Source organism: Colobus angolensis, unplaced genomic scaffold (assembly GCF_000951035.1).
Source record: "Colobus angolensis palliatus isolate OR3802 unplaced genomic scaffold, Cang.pa_1.0 Scaffold85, whole genome shotgun sequence".
Classification (NCBI taxonomy): Eukaryota; Metazoa; Chordata; class Mammalia; order Primates; family Cercopithecidae; genus Colobus; species Colobus angolensis.
The window spans coordinates 10254358-10276535 of record NW_012122376.1 but is presented as its reverse complement, the minus strand read 5'-3'; the positions used below and the strand labels follow the sequence as shown (position 1 = coordinate 10276535).

At 35.8% G+C, this 22178-nt stretch overlaps 1 protein-coding gene across 9 annotated transcripts in view; it reads right to left on the bottom strand.

Moving 5' to 3' along the window:
• FMR1 (fragile X mental retardation 1) overlaps positions 1–22178 on the bottom strand; it is a 38673-nt gene that overhangs the window by 3795 nt on the left and 12700 nt on the right. For 2 of the 9 annotated variants that reach the window (XM_011930277.1, XM_011930278.1), the window contains exons 3-15: positions 21151–21244; positions 18379–18450; positions 17977–18125; positions 16696–16789; positions 16493–16609; positions 14139–14309; positions 13968–14046; positions 10353–10462; positions 9366–9500; positions 6571–6657; positions 3911–4106; positions 2189–2371; positions 1624–1706 (exon numbers count right to left, since the gene is read on the bottom strand). In XM_011930277.1, the coding sequence (XP_011785667.1) occupies positions 1624–1706; positions 2189–2371; positions 3911–4106; positions 6571–6657; positions 9366–9500; positions 10353–10462; positions 13968–14046; positions 14139–14309; positions 16493–16609; positions 16696–16789; positions 17977–18125; positions 18379–18450; positions 21151–21244 (1570 nt within the window). Of the gene's footprint in view, positions 1–1623; positions 1707–2188; positions 2372–3910; positions 4107–6570; positions 6658–8806; positions 8870–9365; positions 9501–10352; positions 10463–13967; positions 14047–14138; positions 14310–16492; positions 16610–16695; positions 16790–17976; positions 18126–18378; positions 18451–21150; positions 21245–22178 lie in introns of all 9 variants that reach the window. The other 7 variants (XM_011930276.1, XM_011930283.1, XM_011930280.1 and 4 more) reach the window with 7 other exon arrangements.

Genomic DNA, 22178 nt, shown 5'->3' with positions numbered 1-22178 from the left:
TTTTGCATTTTTAGTAGAAACAGGGTTTCACCATGTTAGCCAGGCTGGTCTCAAACTCCTGACCTCAGGTGATCTGCCTGCCTTGGCCTCCCAAAGTGCTGGGATTACAGGCGTGAGCCATCGTGCCCGGCCAGATTTGTATCTATTTTCATAACATCACCTTTTTAATTCAGTATTCCATTTCATTTAGAAATATAAATGTGCATCCTGGTTAGACTGCCAAGTTCATCAAACATGTCAGTTTAAGTGGAGAATTACAAAATTGGTACATAAATATCTTATAGCTTTGTAAAAGACAGGTACATACACTAATTTGCCAATCTATCTATGTCCAAGGGATTTCTGTGCTGGTCCTTAAGAACCCATCAATAGTTAACACTTACTTTGAGCTGCTATGAATTCCAAGAAATATTCCATCATAAACTTTGTCTTAAAAAGTATCTCTCACTAATCTTGGGTGATGGTCTCAAATGAATCCATAGTCAGGAAGGAACCATAACTACTTGTCTTGAAAATTAAAAGTTACAGAAAAAGTAGACAACAACATGGATTCGGAGAATCAGACATTAAGGTTTGACTATCATTTGGACATATGCTAGCTATGTGACTGTGGGCAAAGGACTGAAGCTTCAGTGCACTCACCTATAAAGTGGAATAATAAAACTACCTCAGTGGGTTGCTGTAAGATTAAATGAGATAAAACATACACAAAGCACTTAGCAAAGGTGCCTGGATGTGCTCAGGAGATAATTTTAAAATTATTTAACAATTGGTTTAGCACTGGTGACAGCCAACTGAGAAGGGATCCTCAGACTAGGTCCTGGATGTAAATAAGCGGATGACTGACCAAGCATGGAGACTAGCTGAGTATCACCAGCTCTGTCTATCACGATTATTAGCTGTGAGAGACATCTTCTTTTCCTTATTTTCTATTCAAAGAGAATACCCTATCCCTGTATCTCGGGGGAGCAAAGACACATAGGGCTTACTGAAGTCTCTAAGTACATCCCAGGATGTTCCTTCTCTAGGGGATTGTAGGTCTACCAAAGCAGTATTAAAATCATAGTGTGGCTGGGCACGGTGGCCCATGCCTGTAATCCCAGCACATTGGGAAGCCAAGGCGGGCAGATCACCTGAGGTTGGGAGTTCAAGACCGGCCTGACCAACATGGTGAAACCGGGTCTATACTAAAAATACAAAAATTAGCTGGGCGTGGTAGCAGGTGCCTGTAATTCTAGCTACTCAGGAGGCCGAGGCAGGAGAATCACTTGAACCTGGGAGGCAGAGGTTGCTGTCAGCTGAGATTGCGCCATTGCACTTCAGCCTGGGCAACAAAAGCAAAACTCCGTCTCAAAAAAGTAAAACTAAATAATAAATAATAAAATCATAGTGTGTCTGTCAAGGTCTTTACAAATACTCAGACTCCATATACTCTAGAGAAATCCTCTTATTTTTATACTTGTCACAAAGAACTAAGATTGACTACAACTGTAATGTTGAAGGTAAAATATTTCACATAAACTGGATTTATAATCTTTGAACATGTTTTTAATAAAGTAAACTCACAAATCTCAAACTACCATATTCAAACAATTAAGATGAAAAGAGGCAGACAGGTTTTACCTGAAGGGATCCATCCGTTGTTCTTCCTTTAGCCTCTCTTGGATTACGTGGACGATTATCTGTTCGGGAGTGATCGTCGTTTCCTATGAGAATATTTTCAAAAGGTTCAACAGTTACTGAATTCTGAAATGCTTAGCGGAAGTTCTTTATTGCCACATCGTCTATTTAAACCAACCATAGAATCTGAAACATAATCAACCCCAGTGATTCCAGTTACGTAATGATCAATAATCTAGCCTGCTGCCAAGTAACAGAAAATATTTCACAGGTATTATAATTCTGCATCTACAGGTCAATGTGAGTTAATGAAGCGATGCTGTTTAGACTCACAAAGATGCTGAATTAGTTATCAGCATTTATTCATGTATCTATATGAACCATAAGGAAGGCTGCCTAATATTCTTTCTTTCTACACAAGTGGAAGGCTGATTCTTTCCTATGGTGATCAGCACAAAGTGGGAGAGATGGGATCCTGATAATAGTTCATTGCATCAACAGGATTTTTCATGGAACTTCAAGACAGCTGCTACAATTCACTTTGATTTCTTAATGAAGATCTCCACACCTTTGAAGCCTCCTCCACGTCCTCTTCCTCCTTGTCCTCTTCCTCCCCCTCCACGCCGCCGTCCGTCTCCTCTGCGCAGGAAGTTCTCCCTCTCTTCCTCTGTTGGAGCTAATGACCAATCACTGAGTTCGTCTCTGTGGTCAGATTCTGTTTCAGAAGCATTTGATGCTTCAGAATTAGTTCCTATCGAGAGTTAAAAGTTATATACCATTGTCTGACTTAAAAAAAAAAAAAAAAAAAAGAGGTTAACAGAAGCTTCCAGAGACGTTTCAGGGGTAATCCAAAACTCTTCCCAATTTATAAGCCCACAAAGAGTATTATCACCTTCCATTTCATAAAACAAAATTTTAAACTCAAAATGAAGGGCTTTGCAATATTTGAGGTAATTTCGGTTATAAACATGTTTCATTCTCATTTTTAAAAAGGTATTTTATTAGCCACCTAAGTTCAAACCTTAATGTGCCATATCATTAAACAGCTGTGTTCCTTTAAACATCTATGCTCTCTGGAGGAAAGATTATCTATGACAGTTAAGTGTGATACCTTGATAAAACCTCTATAAAGAGAGCTCCTTTTAGCAAGATTTGGCCCAGGACAGAGGGGAATGTATATAATTTGGTCATTTCTGAAAGGGTGGCAAAGAAGGCCACCATGGCAACTGCTTCAGGGAAGGGTCTTTTGTGGGGTCACGGATTGGATCTAGCTGAAGGCAGATACACGCTTGCCTGATGTTTGGTCCACAACCTGCCCCCCCACTCCCATTACAATAACTGATCATTAATAAAGAATTACTATAATAAACTCATTATGCCTGAAGGGGTTAATGACTTAGAGGACAGGAGTGGAGAAAAAGAGCTCCACGGTGAGGCAGAAATTCATGAGTAAAAAGAACAGACTGTTGGGAGAGGGGTTAGGGGTTAGGTTCAAGGTTGGCCTTAGGAGTAGGTAATTCTCCCCAACTCCAGAATATCAACTCTACTACCTCTCTCTTCCTCTGTTGGAGCTAATGACCAATTATAGCTTCACCATTATAGCTTCATTCCTGTGGATCTTGAAGGCTTTTCCATCTTAAAGAGTTCCTTTTTGAAATGCAAATATGCGTGAGATGGATTATATCTTATACCACCATTAGCAAGTTACAAAGTAGATACACAGTTGAGCAAGAAAGACAGTAGGCACTGGCAGGTGGGGATCAGGTTCACTGAAAGGTACTGGGAGAGAAGAAAGAAGCACGGACAGAAAAGCTGGGAAGGCAAAGAGAAACTTTGCCTACTTCTTGACTGTGCCTAGGGCTGACTTTGGCCATGCCACTCAAAATCACCTTATGAGCCACAAGAGGCAGACCCCTGATTTACACAGTCCATCCAGCAAGTATGACCAGCACATACCTGACAAAAAAGTGAGCCACAGTACACAAATGAAAAAAGTTTTGACTATACAGTTATAAAATCAGGAGAGGCCTTAAAGAAAGTCATCAACACACAAGGACTTTGCAGATTTACCCCCAATCAGAGCATGAACAGAACTTGCACCTGCCCTGTGAACTCTACGTGTTTATCATCAGGTTTTTACTCTGTGTCTCTTGTAACACAATTTAACCCATTGCGAACTGGAAACCATGTAGTGACAAATTGTTATAATGGGGTTCTAATGAATATTAGAGATTAGCAGCTATAAGTCTAGGAACAGATAAAGTTACTGAGTAAAATGCTTAGTTTGTACCTGAAGTATATCCAGGACCGCGTCTGCCGTGCCCCCTATTTCTGTAAGGTCTACTACCTCGACCCATTCCTTGACCATCATCAGTCACATAGCTTTTTTCCTTATCTGTACGATTTGGTGGTGGTCTAGAACTAGCTCCAATCTGTCGCAACTGCTCATCAATTTGTAATCTCTCCAAACGCAACTGGTCTACTTCCTATTTAAAATATACAAGATAACAGTAAAAATAATTTGACATTTTACTTAATAAAACCTTTCTCCTTTTCATCAGATAAAAATATACTGGAATATTTCAATTTCAGCTCTAAATTTACAGTAACCACTGTTATACAGAATTATCAGGAAACTGAATGATCTCCTTGAAAAGAAAATCACTACAGATAACAGATTATCGATGTGGAGAATTAGAGATATAACAAAAACACTCAGCATTAAAGTTATACTGAATACAATTTAAAGTTGTCTAATTTGGCACTATTATCCAATTATTCTACTGCTAAGGCACAGATATGCTATTTTGGGGACTTCTTCATGATAGGATATTAAATAAAACAATGCTAAACTGTATGAATACAGATAAATGACATTTAAGGTTTAACCAGTTAACCTTAAAAATCACACATTGTAAATAATCTTGATTAAAATAGATTTGCCAGTTAATACCTTAATTTACAAAGCATTGAGTTTGGGCCATCTTTTGTTTTAAAAGAACATACACTATGGTTAAGGAACAATGATTTTTTTCATGAACTGAAAATGCTGACTATTCCTCATGAGGGGAAACCAAAACTATTTAACACCTGACCAGACAGCTAGGTCTTACATCAGGCCTTGAAAACGTAAAGACTACAACTCTGCTACAACAAGTATGAGAAACAGTATACATTCAGTTGATAGAAATATACACCTGGGGTCCACTGACAGACCCTTACAAACAGTGCTTCCAGTATGTTGGGTTCTATTAAAACCAGATGAAACCTCATTGCTAACCACTGTCCTTCCAATCCACTCATAAACATCTCATTTACTGGCTACAGGGAATCAGATTCATAACTATAGTAGTAGTAGGTGTCTCAGTGAAGCAGAGGTTATCATAGAGACTGTCTATATCAACAGTCATTGGAGAAGCCCCTGTACAGCTAAGTTTCTAAAATCTTGGGTTGTGGCAGCTTCTGGAAAAGAAAGGTCAGGTAAGGATTTGGTCAGTTTCATCTGTGCTCTGCCATCATTAGCAAGTTACATAGTTACACCAGAATCTGTTTTACATAGAATTTGAGCAAAGGAGAGACTGCAGCTGAGTGACTTCTTCCAAAGGTATAGTAATAGCTCATAGAATGGGAATATCTTGCAAAACAGAACAGTAGTCCAGGTTATCCCACTGGGGTAAAGCAGTCACCTTTTGGTGAGATGCCAGGCCCAAACAAGGGAAGTTCTGGTGATGGAAAGAATGGAAACAGGACAGCTGCTGATAACCAAAGAAGATATTATTGAGAATAAATCAAAGGATCTAAGAAAGAACATCAGTCAAAAGAACAAGGGATTTGATACAATGCAATCCTAACTCTCCAGGCCTTCATAATGATTTAAGCTAAGAATATGAAGAAACACACACACAAGATTACACATAAATATACTTAAAAAAAAAAAATCAAAGTGGTATCCTACCCATGTAAACCTTGCTGGATGAAACCTTCCCACTTTTAATTAACTGGCCACCATAAGAATGAATGGCATGCCCAGTATTACACTTTTTCTCCCTTTCATTCTTATTTACACACAAGCTGAAATCATGTACTTTTTATTTCTTTCAAGAAATCAGCAAAAAAAGTTCTTAATGCCATAAATAAGAGCTGAAATGCTCTTTAAAAACATTTAATACCAGCTACATTTTAATTTTGATATGTATAGATACAAATAAAACATTATGAAAATGAAGTAGATCAGTTTCCATTTCATTAAATTATAGAACATTTTGGCCAAAAGGAATTTCATGAAGCATCTAGTGTAGGGAAGTGACTTGCCTAAAGTCACACAGCTAGTTCATTGGCTGAAGTCTTATAATTGCTGGATTGTCAATCCAGTGCTTTCTCCACTACACCTTATAGCCTCCTGGTTCCTATCTTCCAGTTTGAAATTTAAAGGAGGCATAACTGCATCACACTAACTAAAATGAACATTTATAAGAAGACACAAATAGTTTGTATTTTGAATAACAGTAAAGAGAAAAGTAGAGAGGGTAAACATTTAAGCAAAGAACTTCACGAAATGCTTAGATTTCCTTGATAAATGACATAAAAGGAGCAATAAAGGCAAGAGTTATAGACACAAATTTTGGCCTGGAAAAAAGCAAAATGCTAGAAAGGATCAAATGGATTAATAGGCTATGTACAGGATTGCCTAAACTGAGTGTAAGGGTTTAAGAGAAGAATAAGGGGAAATATAAAACTTTATTGAGAACTGGTATATTGGTACTTAAATTTATAAAGACTTCCATTTTTAGAAAAATTATAAGCTAAACAACGTATTTTCTCTATTATCTTTGACAAGTTATACAGTGTTTTGCACAGGCTAGAATGAGTCCTAACTGCTGAAAGATCTACTATAAAGTTTGTATATTTTAGTACAAAAGGATTAGAAGTTAAAGTTCTTTCTGTTCTCACCTTTAAATAGTTCAGGTGATAATCCAAAAGAACAGTGGCATTAGCGATGCTGTCCTTTGTTCCCACAAAAACAAATGGTACCATACCCTAAAAAAGAAATTGCAACAATGATCCTATAAAATTAATGACAGATTAATCTGAAAAATGCAAGTAACGACTAATTCCCTAGCACAGGATCTGGTGAATAGTAGGTACACAAATGTTTGCTGTAAATATAAATCAATATATGAAAATAAAAGTAGTTGATATACTACTTTATACATCTACTATGAATACGAATAGATCAATAGCAACCTCTTAAACGTATCAGATTATTATAAAGACTAGTATTCAGTATTAGCAAAATCACAAAATGTGTAATTCAAAATTATACAAGCTTTAGCATGAGATGTATGAACAAAATTAGTAGTATAAGATGCTCTAATTCATTTACGAAAGGCTTTATCCTGATCAATTTTTTTTTGTTTTTTTTTGTTTGTTTGTTTTTGAGACAGGGTCTTTTTATTCTGTTGTCCAGGCTGGAGTGCAGTGGCATGATAATGGCTTGCTGTAGCCTCAACCTCCCCGGGCCCTAGCTGTTCCTCCCACCTCAGCCTCCTGAATAGCTGGGACTACATGTGCATGCCACCACACCCAGCTAATTTTTGTATTTTTTGTAGAGAAGGGGTTTCGCCACATTGCCCAAGCTGGTCTCGAACTCCTGGGCTCAGGCGATCTGCCTGCCTTGGCCTCCCAAAGTGTTGGGATTACAGGCGTGAGCCACTGCGCCTGGCCGATCAAATTCTTTAAAAAAATCAAAATGAAATACCAAGTGTACAAAAGTAAAAAGTAAATCATTTCTGCTAACCAAGTAAAACAGTACACACAAAATACAAACAAAAACATCAGGATAAAAATGCACTGAATAATCTGTGAGACAAAAAAATAGGTACATTGACAAGCGTTAAGTTTTATTAAGCCCATACACATTTCAATAATGTACTCAGAAAATTTTAAAAGGCTGAATCACAAGGAAAGTTTGAACTTCTCTCTATGGACACTACTTAATATAGGAACAGATTTTTTAAAGGCATATGCTAAATGTCTGTACTCCTAGCCCATACATACATACATATATATATATAAAATGAGGGAAAAAAAAACTACTTTTTGTCACACGTTATAGAGAAACCTGGACACAATTGTGCAAATTATTAACTGGCAATTCATTTCTGCATGTCGGATTTTTCTCCAACAAGCTTTATTTGTTACAAAGCCTTTAACTGTATTATTTCCCAAAATACCATGTGATGGAATGAATGCTACACCCTTCCCTCTGGGTCAAATATCACCAAACTAAGCTTTAAAATCCTATGTAATAGATTTAGTTCGATTGACTTTGGAGCAAATTATTTACGAATATCTTTTCTTGCAACATGTCTAAACGGTTGGAGTACCCCAAGGGCCACTCTAATTTAAGCACTTCACGAGTAGACCTGAATAGTAAATTAAAATGAAGAAAGGCAAGAATGGACTGATGGCCTTCAATACGGACACCAGAAAAAAGTTACTCCTTGTTCTGGGATAATGGGCTGCCTGGCAATGAGACATATCCAATCCACTTGCCGTTATAGTCCTCTTTGTAAAATGGCACCTTTGCTTTTAATCCATGAATCCACAACATTTTTTCCATAAACAGTTCTCACGAGCTCTCCCTGCCCTCAAGGAACTTACAATGTGGTTGAGGAGATCAACAAATAAACATCTATGTTTAAGTGCTATGCTAGGGGTGAGCACATTGCAAAACAGAAGGGGAAGGCTCTTGAACCAGCCATGGGGGTGGGGATCTTTGGCAAGTACACAAGGAAAGCTTTCTAAGGAATATAAAGTCAAAATGAAGTGACAAGTGGAGGAGAAAAAGCATTCCAGGCAGAGTAAACCTCTACATACATCTAGAAGCAACATAAGCATGAGAATGTTCAGAGAACTCAAAGTACTTCAGTATGGCTTAAGCTTCTCTAGAGTGCAAGGGAGAAGATAATTTAGACATGATACGGGACAAGTAACTGGGAAAAGCCTTACAAGCGGCGTGAAGGTGTTTAAGCTTTAACTCCGTCCGGGGCAATGGATCCACATACCCACAAACATTCCTCCCTCCAGTCCCTAATCCTGATGATCATTTGTAATCTTTCTTAACAAGGGGAATAAACATTAAAATATAAACTGAAAGTGTACTTCTCAAGGAATGTTCTCCTACCTGCCAAGCCTTGAGTTCAGGTTTCTGGGATTCCCCTGCTACAACTGATGAAGCCACTAACACCTAAAGCAGTATAAGGAATGCAAGGGATGTCATTAACTATAACAAATGATACACAGAAGCCTGAAGGCAGGACTTTCACTGCAGGACTTTTAAACCGATTTCTACATAGATTAGTTCAGAAAATTAGTTTCTAAAATATGGTTTTAAGTGGTAACTAATGCATCTCACAGAAGGTGTATTTTGAGCTACAACACCTGGAAAATTTAAAGAAAGAAGGCATGGAAAAAAGATAGCCCACTGTCAAAGGAAAAATGTGACCACTAAATGCAACCCCATTATTCTGTGTTTACAGCATAAGATTTGTCACTGTGAATAAATTGAAAAGTATGTATCACATTAATTTGTAGTATCTCATAAACTGGCAATCACATTTGAAAAAAAAAAAATAGAACATAAGTAGCCTACAAGTCTAACCAGAGAAAAAACCCAAAATACCAATTGTGACATCTGAGACAAATTACATTTATTGTAATTCAAAGTGACAAGTAATTCTTACCCTCTGGACTTTTGTACTGTTAGGTTGAGAAAAATGGGTGCTGTTTTCCTTTATATCTAAATGTTTTTTTTCTTCTGGGGCATTAGGTCCAACCCTTGAATTATTGGAAGGAAGGGAATTTGGTGGCATAATTTCCTTGGTAAAAAACAGAAAACACAAAAAAGAAAAAGAGGGCCAATTTAAGACTTTATTTAGCTCTATTAATGTTATCAATCATATTTTTTTAAAATGTAAGTTATTATAAAGTTTTGGTTTATAAAATTACAGAATACAAATTACATAACAGAAAAAAAAGATTTGACTTCAGCTAAAAGAATCTTTCAAAAAGAAAGCTAGACAATATGTGAAAATTATGGCTCTTTGAGGAGACAGTATCTTAAGAGTACTATTGTACAGAAAGGTGCATCCTCACCTCTCTACCCCATGCAAATACTTTAAAAGCTGCTACAGAAAGCATATATTTATGAAGATAAAAGGGTTATAGAATTTAAAGGTAAGGAGGATGGGGAAGAGATATTAAGCACAGAAATAAATTTAAAGCACACAGAATAAACACATATACTACACAATCCCCAAACTAAAAAGTGAAAAGATAAAAGCCAGAAAACCTATGTTCCAATTTTGCCTTTGTCAGCAACATTAACATTTACAAAGTGCTTTAAAAAGCATTTATATATATATATATTATTTTACTAAATTGTTATTAACACTCGACCCAGTGATGTATGTCTCATATTTAAAAATTTATAACTACCCATTTTAAATATTAGGAAAAAGGAATTCAGTAATCTGACTAATCCAAACTCACAGCATTAGAGGACAGAGAGGGGCCATTATCTACAACTATGACATTAATTACAGCAGGCATGCTTGATAATCAGAATATTTGCATTTACTTTATGCACATATTAGAGGTCTTCAACATATCACATAAAAAAACTTTTACTTTTATTAGACAAGCCACAAAATATTTGTACTGGAACATACCTCTTCTTGTGGAACATTTTTCTCATTTTCAGCCTCAATCCTCACCCTCACAACTCCTGACTTATCCACAATCTCCTGAATCAGCTTTCCATTTTTTCCTATTACTTTGCCTAAGAAATAAATAAAGTTTGGTTTTCAAAACACATACCTTAAAGCAGTAAGCACAGCCCTACTGTAAACTATTACATTCATATAGATAGATATTTTTATGTGTATGTGTACGTATTGAATTGTAAGATTTCAAAACCAAAGTAGAGACTCTTTTCAACAAGATGGTTAATTTGGTTTTCTGTATAATTAGGACATCATTGTTTAAACTCCTTTGGTCAGGTACCAGAGTTGATTAATGCTTGCAAACTGATTGGGTAATTTTGAATTTTTAAGGCAGTTCAAAGATAGCCTCTTATTTTTGCACAAAAGGGTATGCTTTAAACTTGCTGGTACTGTGGTATGTATCATTCTTTCTGCAAAGTTCTATAAAAAGAATTAAGAAAAAAGGAGAGATAATGGGAAATACATTCACTTATTCAATACTTTCCATTCTTATCTGTACCTGATTTAAATCTGCTTCTTTGTCCATGGTAAATATTTTCAGAATTCTGTATGGAAGGCACATTTATAAAAGATAATCTAAGTTCGAAAGTGGCTTAAGCAGCTATACATACATCTAAAAGGATTACAAATTCTTCAAGGTCAATGTGTTAACAGAGTATCACCCCTGTGCATTACTTATAAACTTTAGCAATGTATTAAAAAGTGAAGGGATTAGTCACAGAGTAAAAGATTAAGAAAACCCACTTTAAGATAACTCAAAACCACAATGAAAAAACTTAAAACCAGTTTAAGTATTTTTCAGTAACATCTATTAAAACTTGGGATTTCAAGTACCAGTAAAAAATAGGTACTTGATCATTTTCCTTATTTTGTAAAATTCAATCATATACATTACTGGAAAATGGCTGCTTTCATAAGCATCATCGCACATGAGTGTTAAAGCAAGACATTACAAACTTAAGAATTACTAATTCTAGAAATGTACATGTGAACTACATCTGATTCTGAGGGCTCACCCAAGGTACCTAAGAACCCTTACATTGGCCACATCCACCATATGCTTGCCCTCACCATCTCATCTTCCATGTTTTCCTTTTGCCTTTAAAGGCAAAGCTCAAGGCAAAGTTGGGGGAAAAGATGGAAGCGAAAATTTGCTCTGAGCCAATGCTAGATAAGAACTCAGTGAAAAGCCTTCTCACAAAAAATTCTTGTGGCTCTTGTAATCAGAGCATAGCTTTGACACTCTTGCTGTGTGTGGCTGCCTCATTCACCCCTAGAAACTCTTTGACTGGTCATAGAACAGAACTGACACCATTAAATCAGGATTCTTGGTCTAGGTCCTTCTGTCAATTACTTCTGCTCTTCTATAATGAAAAGAGGAAAGGTGAGGTGAGAAAAGCTACTTGGAGTCTTCACACAGTTTGATTTTCATCTGCAACACTTATATTTTCATGAATTAATGTCGACTTTAATAAAGATCTAAGTGAGTTATCAAAATGAAAAATGAGATTTTGGGATGTTTTTATTACGATAATGTCTTAACTATCCCAAGTACTGTGTTTTAACTATAGCAGACTGAATAGTTATACCAATTCATTCTGAGTGAGTGAAGAATCATGAAAAGAAGATACATTAGTGCATATACTAAAGAGAGTTTGTGAAAAATAGAGATCACAAATAATGTTTGTTGACTCAAACAAAACGCATGCAAAACTGATTATGACACCTCTCTAAAGATCTGCCTTGCCCAAAATCTTACATAAAATGCTTTCTGGAAATTCCCAACATTCCCAGTGTTGCAGTGGACCATCTCTAAAACAGAAGTCTCTCATTTTACTAACTAGAAACAACAAAACAAAAACAAGATTGATTTACTTTAGCAGTCTTTCTGGTTATTTCTGAGATCCTCTTCTTTCCAGGTAACCACAGGTAGAATCTACTTTTAATATTTAATAGCAAATAATCCAATTCTACATTACATACTTATTTCCAAATCCCAAAGGGCAATTTACTATGATTCTGTTCTACTGAAATGGAGTTGTTTTGAATAAGCTGAAGAACAGAGTCCCCTACTGTGTCCAGAATTGTCCCCTACTATATCTTCCCATTTAATTATCACATCAACTGTATGAGGTGGATACTATTATCACATTTGATAGGTAAAAAAAGAAGTCTCAGGGGGGCTAAGACAGTGACCCACAGTCACATTGCCACCAAAGAACAAAGTAGGACTGAAATCCAGATCCAGCTCCAATGCCCAAGCACTCTCCCCACTACCATCATGCCACCTTCAAAACCAACTTTAATGAATCTGACACATAATTCTCTACTCATTTGCCATTAAAAAAACAAAAAAACCTACCAGCTTTTTTTCCATAAGAATTCCTAAATTTACAATAACCTTTCTAACTACAAAAGGTATGCAACTGCTTGACAAGCTGTAAAGAAGAAAATAAATATTATTCATCACCCGACTGTCTTCAGATTACCACTTTATCTTGTGCTATGCATACATTCTGTACACATACAATTGGTATGCAAGTTACCTTAGTAACATTACAAACACATTCTCTAGTTGTCTGTAGTATACAGTTGAGCTAACACTTCTGCATTATATCCCTACTATTTGTACTTTATCTTCAAGCTAATTTTCTTTGGGAGATACCATTTCTAGTGTTTGTTAATGACAAGGAAGATGTTTATGATTCTATGCTGACAAAAAATCAGGCTAAATTAGCATTGAAACTACGTAAACAGAATGTATGAGAAGTCCTTGCTTTCTTCTTTAAAGTTTCCAAAGAAAATGTATTACTTTATATAAAATGGCCATGATCTCAAGTTTAAAAGATAAAACACATATAGGCAGTATGTCCCAATTTTATTTACAAATTAAAAACATACGTAGCTTTCTTGATAAAACTGCACCTGGTTTTGATATGTTCTACTAAAGATGTCTGCAGCATTTAGGAGTACTGGTGAAGAGCTCCTAAATATTTGCTGATACTCATGATGGTGATGGTCATAAAACAGTACTCAAGTCAAAATGAAGAATTACTATTGACTTTGCAGAAAGTCCCAGAGACATTTGAAGTTTCTTCTAGCTTTGGAACTTTTTAGATTTAAGTAACCTATGTTCAGATCTTCAACCCTGAGATAATTAAAATGAATGCTATCATTTTATAGTCCCATGAGAAAGATCAAACACAAATCTACTTCAAATCATAAAGCCCCCAAATATCATTCATTTTGAAAAATTATTTAATTTTAAGATATAAAAAGTATACAGTAAGGAGGCTGGGCAAGATTTACCCTTTCAGGTATTAGTAGGTTTGAATTAGAAAAGCAATCTCTTTTGAATATCTTCTGAAAATGTAACCTTTGAATATCATACTTACCAAATAATTTTTTGTATGCTAGAAGAACAGACCATATTTCAAAGACTATGTTTCAATTAAATGATACCCTCCAGTGAGAAAAAGTGGAATTCTATCACCATAAATAAACTAAAACATACCTAAACTTTGTTTTTGTACTATATGTCAACAGATACTTCTGACTTACCTACTAAGTTCCTTGGAACTTGTATGACATCTTCAGCAAATTCGAGAAAGCTTCTAGCTTTTTTCACTGCATCCTGATCCTAATAAAAGGGGAACAGTTTTAAGACAAAAGATTAGCTAGCTGAAATACTTGTTTTGGGGGGGAAAAAAAACTATGCAGTAAAATATTTACCTCTCCATAAATATGAAATGTGCAGGTATCTTCATCTAGATCAATAGCAGTGACCCCAGGTACTTTTCTAGCTTGCTGAATATTAGCACCATGAGTACCAATAGCTAGACCCATCAGATCTTCTCTTACGATAAACTGTTCATGAAATCTCGAGGCAAGCTGCCTTGAACTCTGAAGAGAAATGCACGTCTGATAAACACACTTTATCAACTATCATGACAACTGTATTGAGGCCAGCCATGTAAATTATCTTGACCCTGTATATGAAGGGTCCATAAATTATTAATAGTTTTAGTTAAAAACTAACAGGTTTTAGAAAATACCTCTCACAGCCTAAGTACTTTTTAGGTTACTAAAGGTCTATGACATTTTATGTTTTTGTTAATAGTAAAGAACTTAGTGACATTTTCCAAGGTAACTGCTGAAAACTTATCTGCAAGGCTGCCTTAGTTAACCAATGACATCAACAATATAATAACTAAGAAGCAGGTCAAATGTTTCCCCAATAAAAACCAGCTCACTCGGTCTGACAAATTCAATGTTACTTATTTAGGTAAAAAAAAAATGTTTAAATATCATCTTTACAGAAAATTTTATTCGCTTCATTTTTATTAAAAGGTATCAGTATATTATTTTCTGGAAATAGTGCTATTTTTCATTAGGTACTGTGGTCTAAACATTCCACTGTTGTGAAATGACACTAAAATGACACCTCCCTCAAAACCTAAGGAATCAAAAATTGTTGGTACAGTAGTTAAACTGAATAATAAAAAAAGTCAAAAATTAAAAACTTAGTAAGTAAGCATCTGAAAGCTAACATGAGACCAGAGTCTGTAAGACCTTGTGATCTGGATCCGCAAGTATGATAAGCACTTGTAAATATTCAGTGATGATGAAACTAAGTTACACTGACATCCCAAACTTGTGGATAATCACTGTCTTTAAATACCATTACCAAAATTTAGTGTTTAGTTCTAGCATGCCATCAATGAAAACCAAACGTATTAGTGGCTCATGTTGAAAAATGGGAATTTCTTATAGGAACATGTAAATCTCTTTAATATCAGTAGTGAACAAAGACAGACATGCAAACTAGTTTCTCATTGTTCAATAGACCTGATAATTTGAATGAATGAATATAACTAGTATAAATAATTTAAAAGTGCAATATCCATTTTTTTTAGACTGGAGTAATAAAATCTATAAAATAATTCTAGGACTTTTCAAGAAGTCATGTTTTTTGAGTACTGGTTCATTAATCTGGTTCATTCCTTTTCATTGATAATTCCCTGATAAATGCTTAGCCAAAAGTATAATAGATCATTTAAGAATAATTTGATGTTTAAGAAGAGGCATATGTGTATATTTTCATAATATTCACAAACAAAGTAAGGAGGCAGCTCTGGGCTAAAAGTTATGAGAGAATCACTAAAGAAACCACAAAATCGTTTACACAGGGACATCAAGAAAGAATGAGAGCAAAGACCAATGAAACAGTCCTCCATGGCCTTAAGAAAAAACAAAGTGGCAAAAGGAGATTAAACTATTCCCCTTCTGCTAAGAGTTCAGCATCATACATCAAGTTGGCAGGTGGCAAATTTCACAGGGTTTTTATAAGAACACAGTCTTGACTACCTTTTCTCTTAAAATGCAGTTTGGAACTCCTTTTTATCTTTACTATTTCAAATGTGTGGTGTTTTCCTTCTAATGAATAATGATGAGGAACTCTGGAATTTGACAGTAATATAGTAGAGCTGGCACATTCTTCTAAGATCCACTTAGTTTCTATAGTAATGGATGGACGTACTAGATAGTAATCAACGAAAACAAACGTATGGTGATGAAAATTATTGGAGGATTAATAGAAGTAGATAAAATGCACCTTAAGAGACGAAATAGTAAGTTAGGGAAATAGCCTCTGGTGGGAATCTGAAGACAGGAGTTTTAAAGAATGACAACCAATTAGAATGAAGAAGTTCTATATCCTTTTAAACAAAGATAAACATACATAATGAAAGGAGTATGATTAGATATTTAAATATTCTCTAGTATTTTTAATGACAACATGTTATATGGAAGAAGCATTGCCTCATTTTATTAGCAGCTTTGATAAACTTCTAGTAAAAGTGAAAGGACCAGAAGTCCCTTAATATACATAAGCTGCTGCTGAATTTTGAAACCTCAGGCATGGAAACTTTAGTATGATTATGCTTTGTATAATTTTCCAACTATAGAACCTAAGGAATTGTTAAGAAGCAGTAAATAAATAACAAGCTCCCCATATTCAAGTTGTAGAACGATACAGTTATCGTTCCTAGGTAGCCTTACAAGCAGTGCTAGGGAAAGTGACATACCTCCAGCTGCTTACTAGCTTCTTCATTTCTCAGTATCAGAGACAACTTAGTGCGCAGACTCCGAAAGTGCATGTCAATCAGCATATGCGCTCGCTTTGAGGTGACTTCACTGATGGACTAAATGATTTAAATTAACAGCATTATTATTAAGGCAATTGCCCCAGACGAATTAAACCAAAAATAAACAACTTGAAAATGCTCACCAAAATGACAAGCTGATAATTTTCTGGATCATAAGTTACAGAAAAGGCACCAACTGCCTTTTTAAAGTCCTTATGTGCCGACTCTTTGGCACACCTAGAAATTAAAAAAAAAAATTAAGATGAATAATTACCAACTACTGACATAAATAAATGCAGATAGATTTACATGTGTAAGAATCATGGATTCATATTAAATTTGATTTACACAAAATAAGCTATATCCATTTAGAAGCTTAGTTCCTTTTTCTTTACATCTCTGAAGTACAGCTTAGATTACCAAAGGAGACATACTCAGGGGAACCACTCTACACTACAGGTTTCCTGATTTCAGTTACATGCAAGTCAGTAGTTTTCTTAAGTCAACTATTGAAAACTTTTGGAGATAGCTACCTACAGGGTAACTGATATCTTTCTTTTTTTCTTGTCGCAGGCCTCTTTTTTTCTTTTTTTTTAATTTTTAGTTTTTGTGGGTACATAGTAGGTATATATAGTGTGTGTGTGTATATATATATATATATATATATACATAGTAGGTATATATATTTATGGGGCATATGAGAGGTTTTGATACAGGCATGCAATATGAAATAAGCACATCATGGAGAATGGGGTAAGAAACTGCTAAACAACTTGAGGGAGAGAAGGAAACATATATGAACCAGAAGGCACAAAAATTTATACACATACACAATTTCTAGAAAAGTGAGGATTTCTATGTATTCTGAACTGCAATTTAATGTTCAACAACATGTCCAAATCAAATGTACTGTATTCACTTGATAAAATCTGCAAGAAAAAATGCATCTCTTCTATAGTCTTTAATCATTATTCCAGATCAAGGATTATAAGATGAGATGACTTTTTAAAGCTTCTTTGGCTCTACTTATTACACATTTATCCGAAAACATTTTAGGTAAAAGAGAAAAAAACAGGAGAAATTATTTAGTCTATAATTTAGTTTGTGACTTATGACAGAATTATCACATTTGTTTGATCCGTTTTTAAATCTTAGAATGAACAAAGTTAGTTTAGAAAACAAATGTACATTATGTACATCAGCCATGTGTGTAGCCAAGTAAGTTTAATCAAGCGCAAGGTTGCCTTGATTCTATAAGTTGGAAAAGCTAAATAAGTTTTTCCCCCACTGCTCTTGCAAACCAAACCATTTTTGCCAAAGTCCACCAAATTTAAAATCAATTTCTAGTATTTTAAAATTTATATTCTTTTAAACTAATTGCATATCACTTCCAAGTTCTCAGCATTTCTTGTGTATCAACTTACATTTGTCGTAAGTCTTCTGGCACATCCAGTTTGATCTTATGGAAAGTATCTTTTGTGGCAGGTTTGTTGGGATTAACTGATCTTAGACGTTCAATTGTGACAATTTCATTGTAAGTTGCATCACACGCTGCATATTCTATCACATAAAACTGAGAAATAAATAAAAGTCACTTCAAATTACAATTTTTAAAGTAAGAGTAAGAAGAGTAAGAAGTTCTCCCTATTCAGTTATTTTAAAATAAATTATGGGAAAAAATGTATAACCAACTGAAACATACTGAACACATTTTAATTACTCAAAATTAGATATTACTTCAAAATAGAAATCCATATGGAAATGTACAACCTGAGTTTAAAAAAGGAAATAGTATAAGAAAAAAATTTAAATAGGCATTTTCCTACCTCACCCTTTATCATCCTCACTTTAGCTAACCACCAACAGCAAGGCTCTTTTTCATTTGCTCTGGAATACACCTACACAAAAATTACAACACAGAATATTTCATGATTAACATAATTTTGAAATCTGCAGATTATCAGATAGCGAGGAAATTTTCTTAAAATGCCCCTAGGTGTCTTTAAAATCGCATCATGTATCTTTAACCAAATTGTAACCCTGTCTATGTACCCCGAGCTAGGCAGAGATACATAATCAGAAACTACCTGAGATTGCTTTGAAGCTCCTTGTAAAAATCCGTTTTCCTATATTTCTGTTCTAATTCAGCAACAATTAGTGCTATGAAAATAGATGCTAATACAACCACACTTTCCTTGGGTACTCAGCGAGTTACAAAAATGTATCTAAAAATGTATAAACTTATTTTTGTTTTATTCTAGTAACCAAAAATTGACTGAAAGTTACTGACCATGCCCTACTGCCTTGTTGCTTCATCACTAAATAAGTAAGACCACTGAACATTCAGCCCACTAAGGACACCACTCTGGCATTCACATCTCCTGGAACTAAATGGACAGATCCTTGGTCACTCTCTGGTCTCCTGCTTCCTCTCCACTAAAAAGGACAACTTCATGGTGGCAATCCTCTGGATATCACCTTCCTGGTCTGTCACAAACTGCAGATCAGTTCTTCTAACTCATCTCTTTGGTGACCACTTTAAAGTTCACTTAAGATGTACAGCATGGAACCTTTCATGAAGACCCTAGCAAATCAAGGTTAATAGGAAAAGAGACAATAGAGTACATATGGAGAGAGAGACAGAGATACTCAGAAGCAGAAAACAGAAACAAAGACAAGGGGGATGAGGACATGAGGCCAAGAAAGGTACAGAGTCTAGGGGTGACAAGTGAGTAAAAGCTCGAACTTGCCTCCCTTTTACAACCAAAGTTAATGATCACACAATACAGTGACTGAATACAACTTAACATACCTTTCCCTCTTGCTTCCATCTTTCTCAACTACTCTAGCCAGAGAAATCACCTCAGCAAATCGGTGAGGTCATCCTAGCAATGGTATCTCATTGGTCCCCATTTGTCAAGTGACCAAGCTGGGGAGAAAAAGTCCCTTTCATCCCTCCGTCTAACACTATTCTGGGTACTCCTAATACAGACCAAAGACCTGGGCCTTGCCTTCAGAGAGCTTACAGTCTCCTGGGGAAGTGGACAGCTAAGTATACACAGCGTTTCTGTTCCCTATTAAGATCCCTTGGAAAACCAAGCCCAGCTGCTTAAACCTAGTAGAGATTGCTTACATTTTTGGAAAATAAATAACACTTTATTCTATGTCCACTTTAAAACTGTAGAGAGAAAAACACAGGCCTGGACATTGACAGACCTTCCCTGACTACTCTCTAAAACAGCAATCCTGCCCTGTATCACCTTTCATTCTCTCGCTTTTTTTTTTCTTTGTTAAGACTCACATCTGTCATATTAGCTATCCTCACTGGAATGTGATTTCATCAAAGGCAGAAGATTCTGTCCTGTTTTTGCTACACCTTTACTACCTAGTGCAGCAAATAAGAATTCAAGGACCAGCCAGGCACGGTGGCTCACGCCTGTAATCCCAGCACTTTGGGAGGCTGAGGCGGGTGGATCACCTGAGGTCAGGAGTTCGAGACCAGCTTGACCAACATGGTGAAACTCCGTCTCTACTAAAAATAAAAATTACCTGGGCATGGTGGTGGGCACCTGTAATCCCAGCTACTCAGGAGGCCGAGGCAGGAGAATCGCTAGAACCCGGGAGACAGAGGTTGCAGTGAGCCAAGATTGTGCCACTGCACTCCTGGGCAACAAGAGTGAGACTCCATCTCAAAAATACAAAAAAAAAATTAAAATAAAGAACTGAAGGACAGGACCTAGAACCACTCTGCCTCACCTGCACAAATGTCTACTTAGCCACATCCTTCATACTACAAATATTCATGGAACGGCAACTACTATTAACTAATAGTAAGGCATTATGCTTATTATCGTGGAAAAAAAAGAGAAGCAGCTCAAAATGGAGTACGTGAAAGGATACAAAGGAGAGAGGATACCACACAAACTATATGAGGCACTGTTAGTGCCTTAAATACAAAACCGATTTCTAATGGAGAAAGAAATCACAAGCATAACATTTCTGTTTACATGTTAGATCTCCATAGCACATTTTGGTCAAAGAACTCAATGGGATATAAGCAGGTAGCTCATGATATGCCCTATGAAAAAGAGATTTTACCAATATGTATTAACTAAAGCTTGTAGGTTTTTAAAAATATACCAAGAAGATTCACTGCTACTTAAAGAAATTCTAGTATACTACTCTGTAATAAAGCATGGTTTCTTTCCTGTGTAAAATTAATTTTCATAATCCATTTTGCTTACAACGGGGACACAGTTGTAAACAAACAACATATTCAAAGATTCAGAAATTAAGGGAAGGAGAAAAGAATTACTAGTGGGCAAAGGAACTTGAGGCAGTGACTTTCAAATATATGCTCTGAGTACTGCTCAAATAGCCAAATGTAAGCATCATGTATCATTTTGAATTATTAATAAGATGAGTCAGTCAAAAGCACATGTCCATTCCAACTGTAATTCTCAAAGTAATTTAAACAGTGTTAAAGACAAGGTATCAAAACACACACACACACACACACACACACACACACACACACAGATAAATTAAATAACCCCATTCCTTCAGTACTAAATGACTTTATGGCAGGGAAAACTCACCTCAACTTCATCACTTTCATTTATATCTTTATTATAACCTACAGGAGGTGGGAATCTGACATCATGGAATGGAATCTGCCTTTCAGGCTGCCAGCTGTAAATAAGCAAACATACAATTATTTAACATGCTTTTCATGTTTAACTGAAACAGTGACCACTCTGCCATCAACTTTTGGTTAAGCGTGACCCCTCTTTTTCTACTTTCAAGAAGCAAAAGCTTTAAAATCATCAGTTTTTGCTGAGTGGGACATAATGGCAATACAGTCACATTTCAGCAAAGTCTGCATGCAGCACAGCAGCCTACTCCCGTTTGGAATATTTCTCTAAACACAATACGGCAATATTATGATTTTCAAAACAAGTCTTCTTTCCAATAATTTCAACTTCTAAGAGCTTTAAACATAAGTCCACAACAGAAATTTCCTTCAATATTTGAATATTAGTACCAGTAATTGTTAGTAATATAAACATACTTCCACTTGCAGAAGAATTTTAACCACATTCCAAGGACCACAAAAACTGCCCTCTAATTCCCAAGCAAAATGGGGCTGTCAGCACATTAGCAATTCACAACTCACTTTTCCCCCTTTAAATTTTAGATCCCACGAGGTGGTCAATTCTTGCTGTGGGTAGCTGGATGCTGATCAGTATGACGTTATCAGCATGCACTGGGATGGTGGGTCTCCTAAACCACAGAAACCCGATGGAGACAGCCTATAGGAGTTTAAGTTGCCTATGTTTTTAAATTTAAAATGATAGTAAACAACTCTGAAAGATACCAAATTATTTTTTATATCCATAAAAATATAAAATATTAGGGCATGGTGGCTCAAGCCTATAATCCCAGAGCTTTGGGAGGCTGAGGTGGGAGCACTGCTTCAGGCTAGGACTTCAAGAGCAGCCTGGGCAACAAGGTAGGACCTCATCTTTACAACAAATTATTAAAAAAAATAAAATTAGGTGTGGTGGTATGTGTCTATAGTCCCAGCTACTTGGGAGGCTGAGGTGCGAGGATAGCTCAAGCTCAA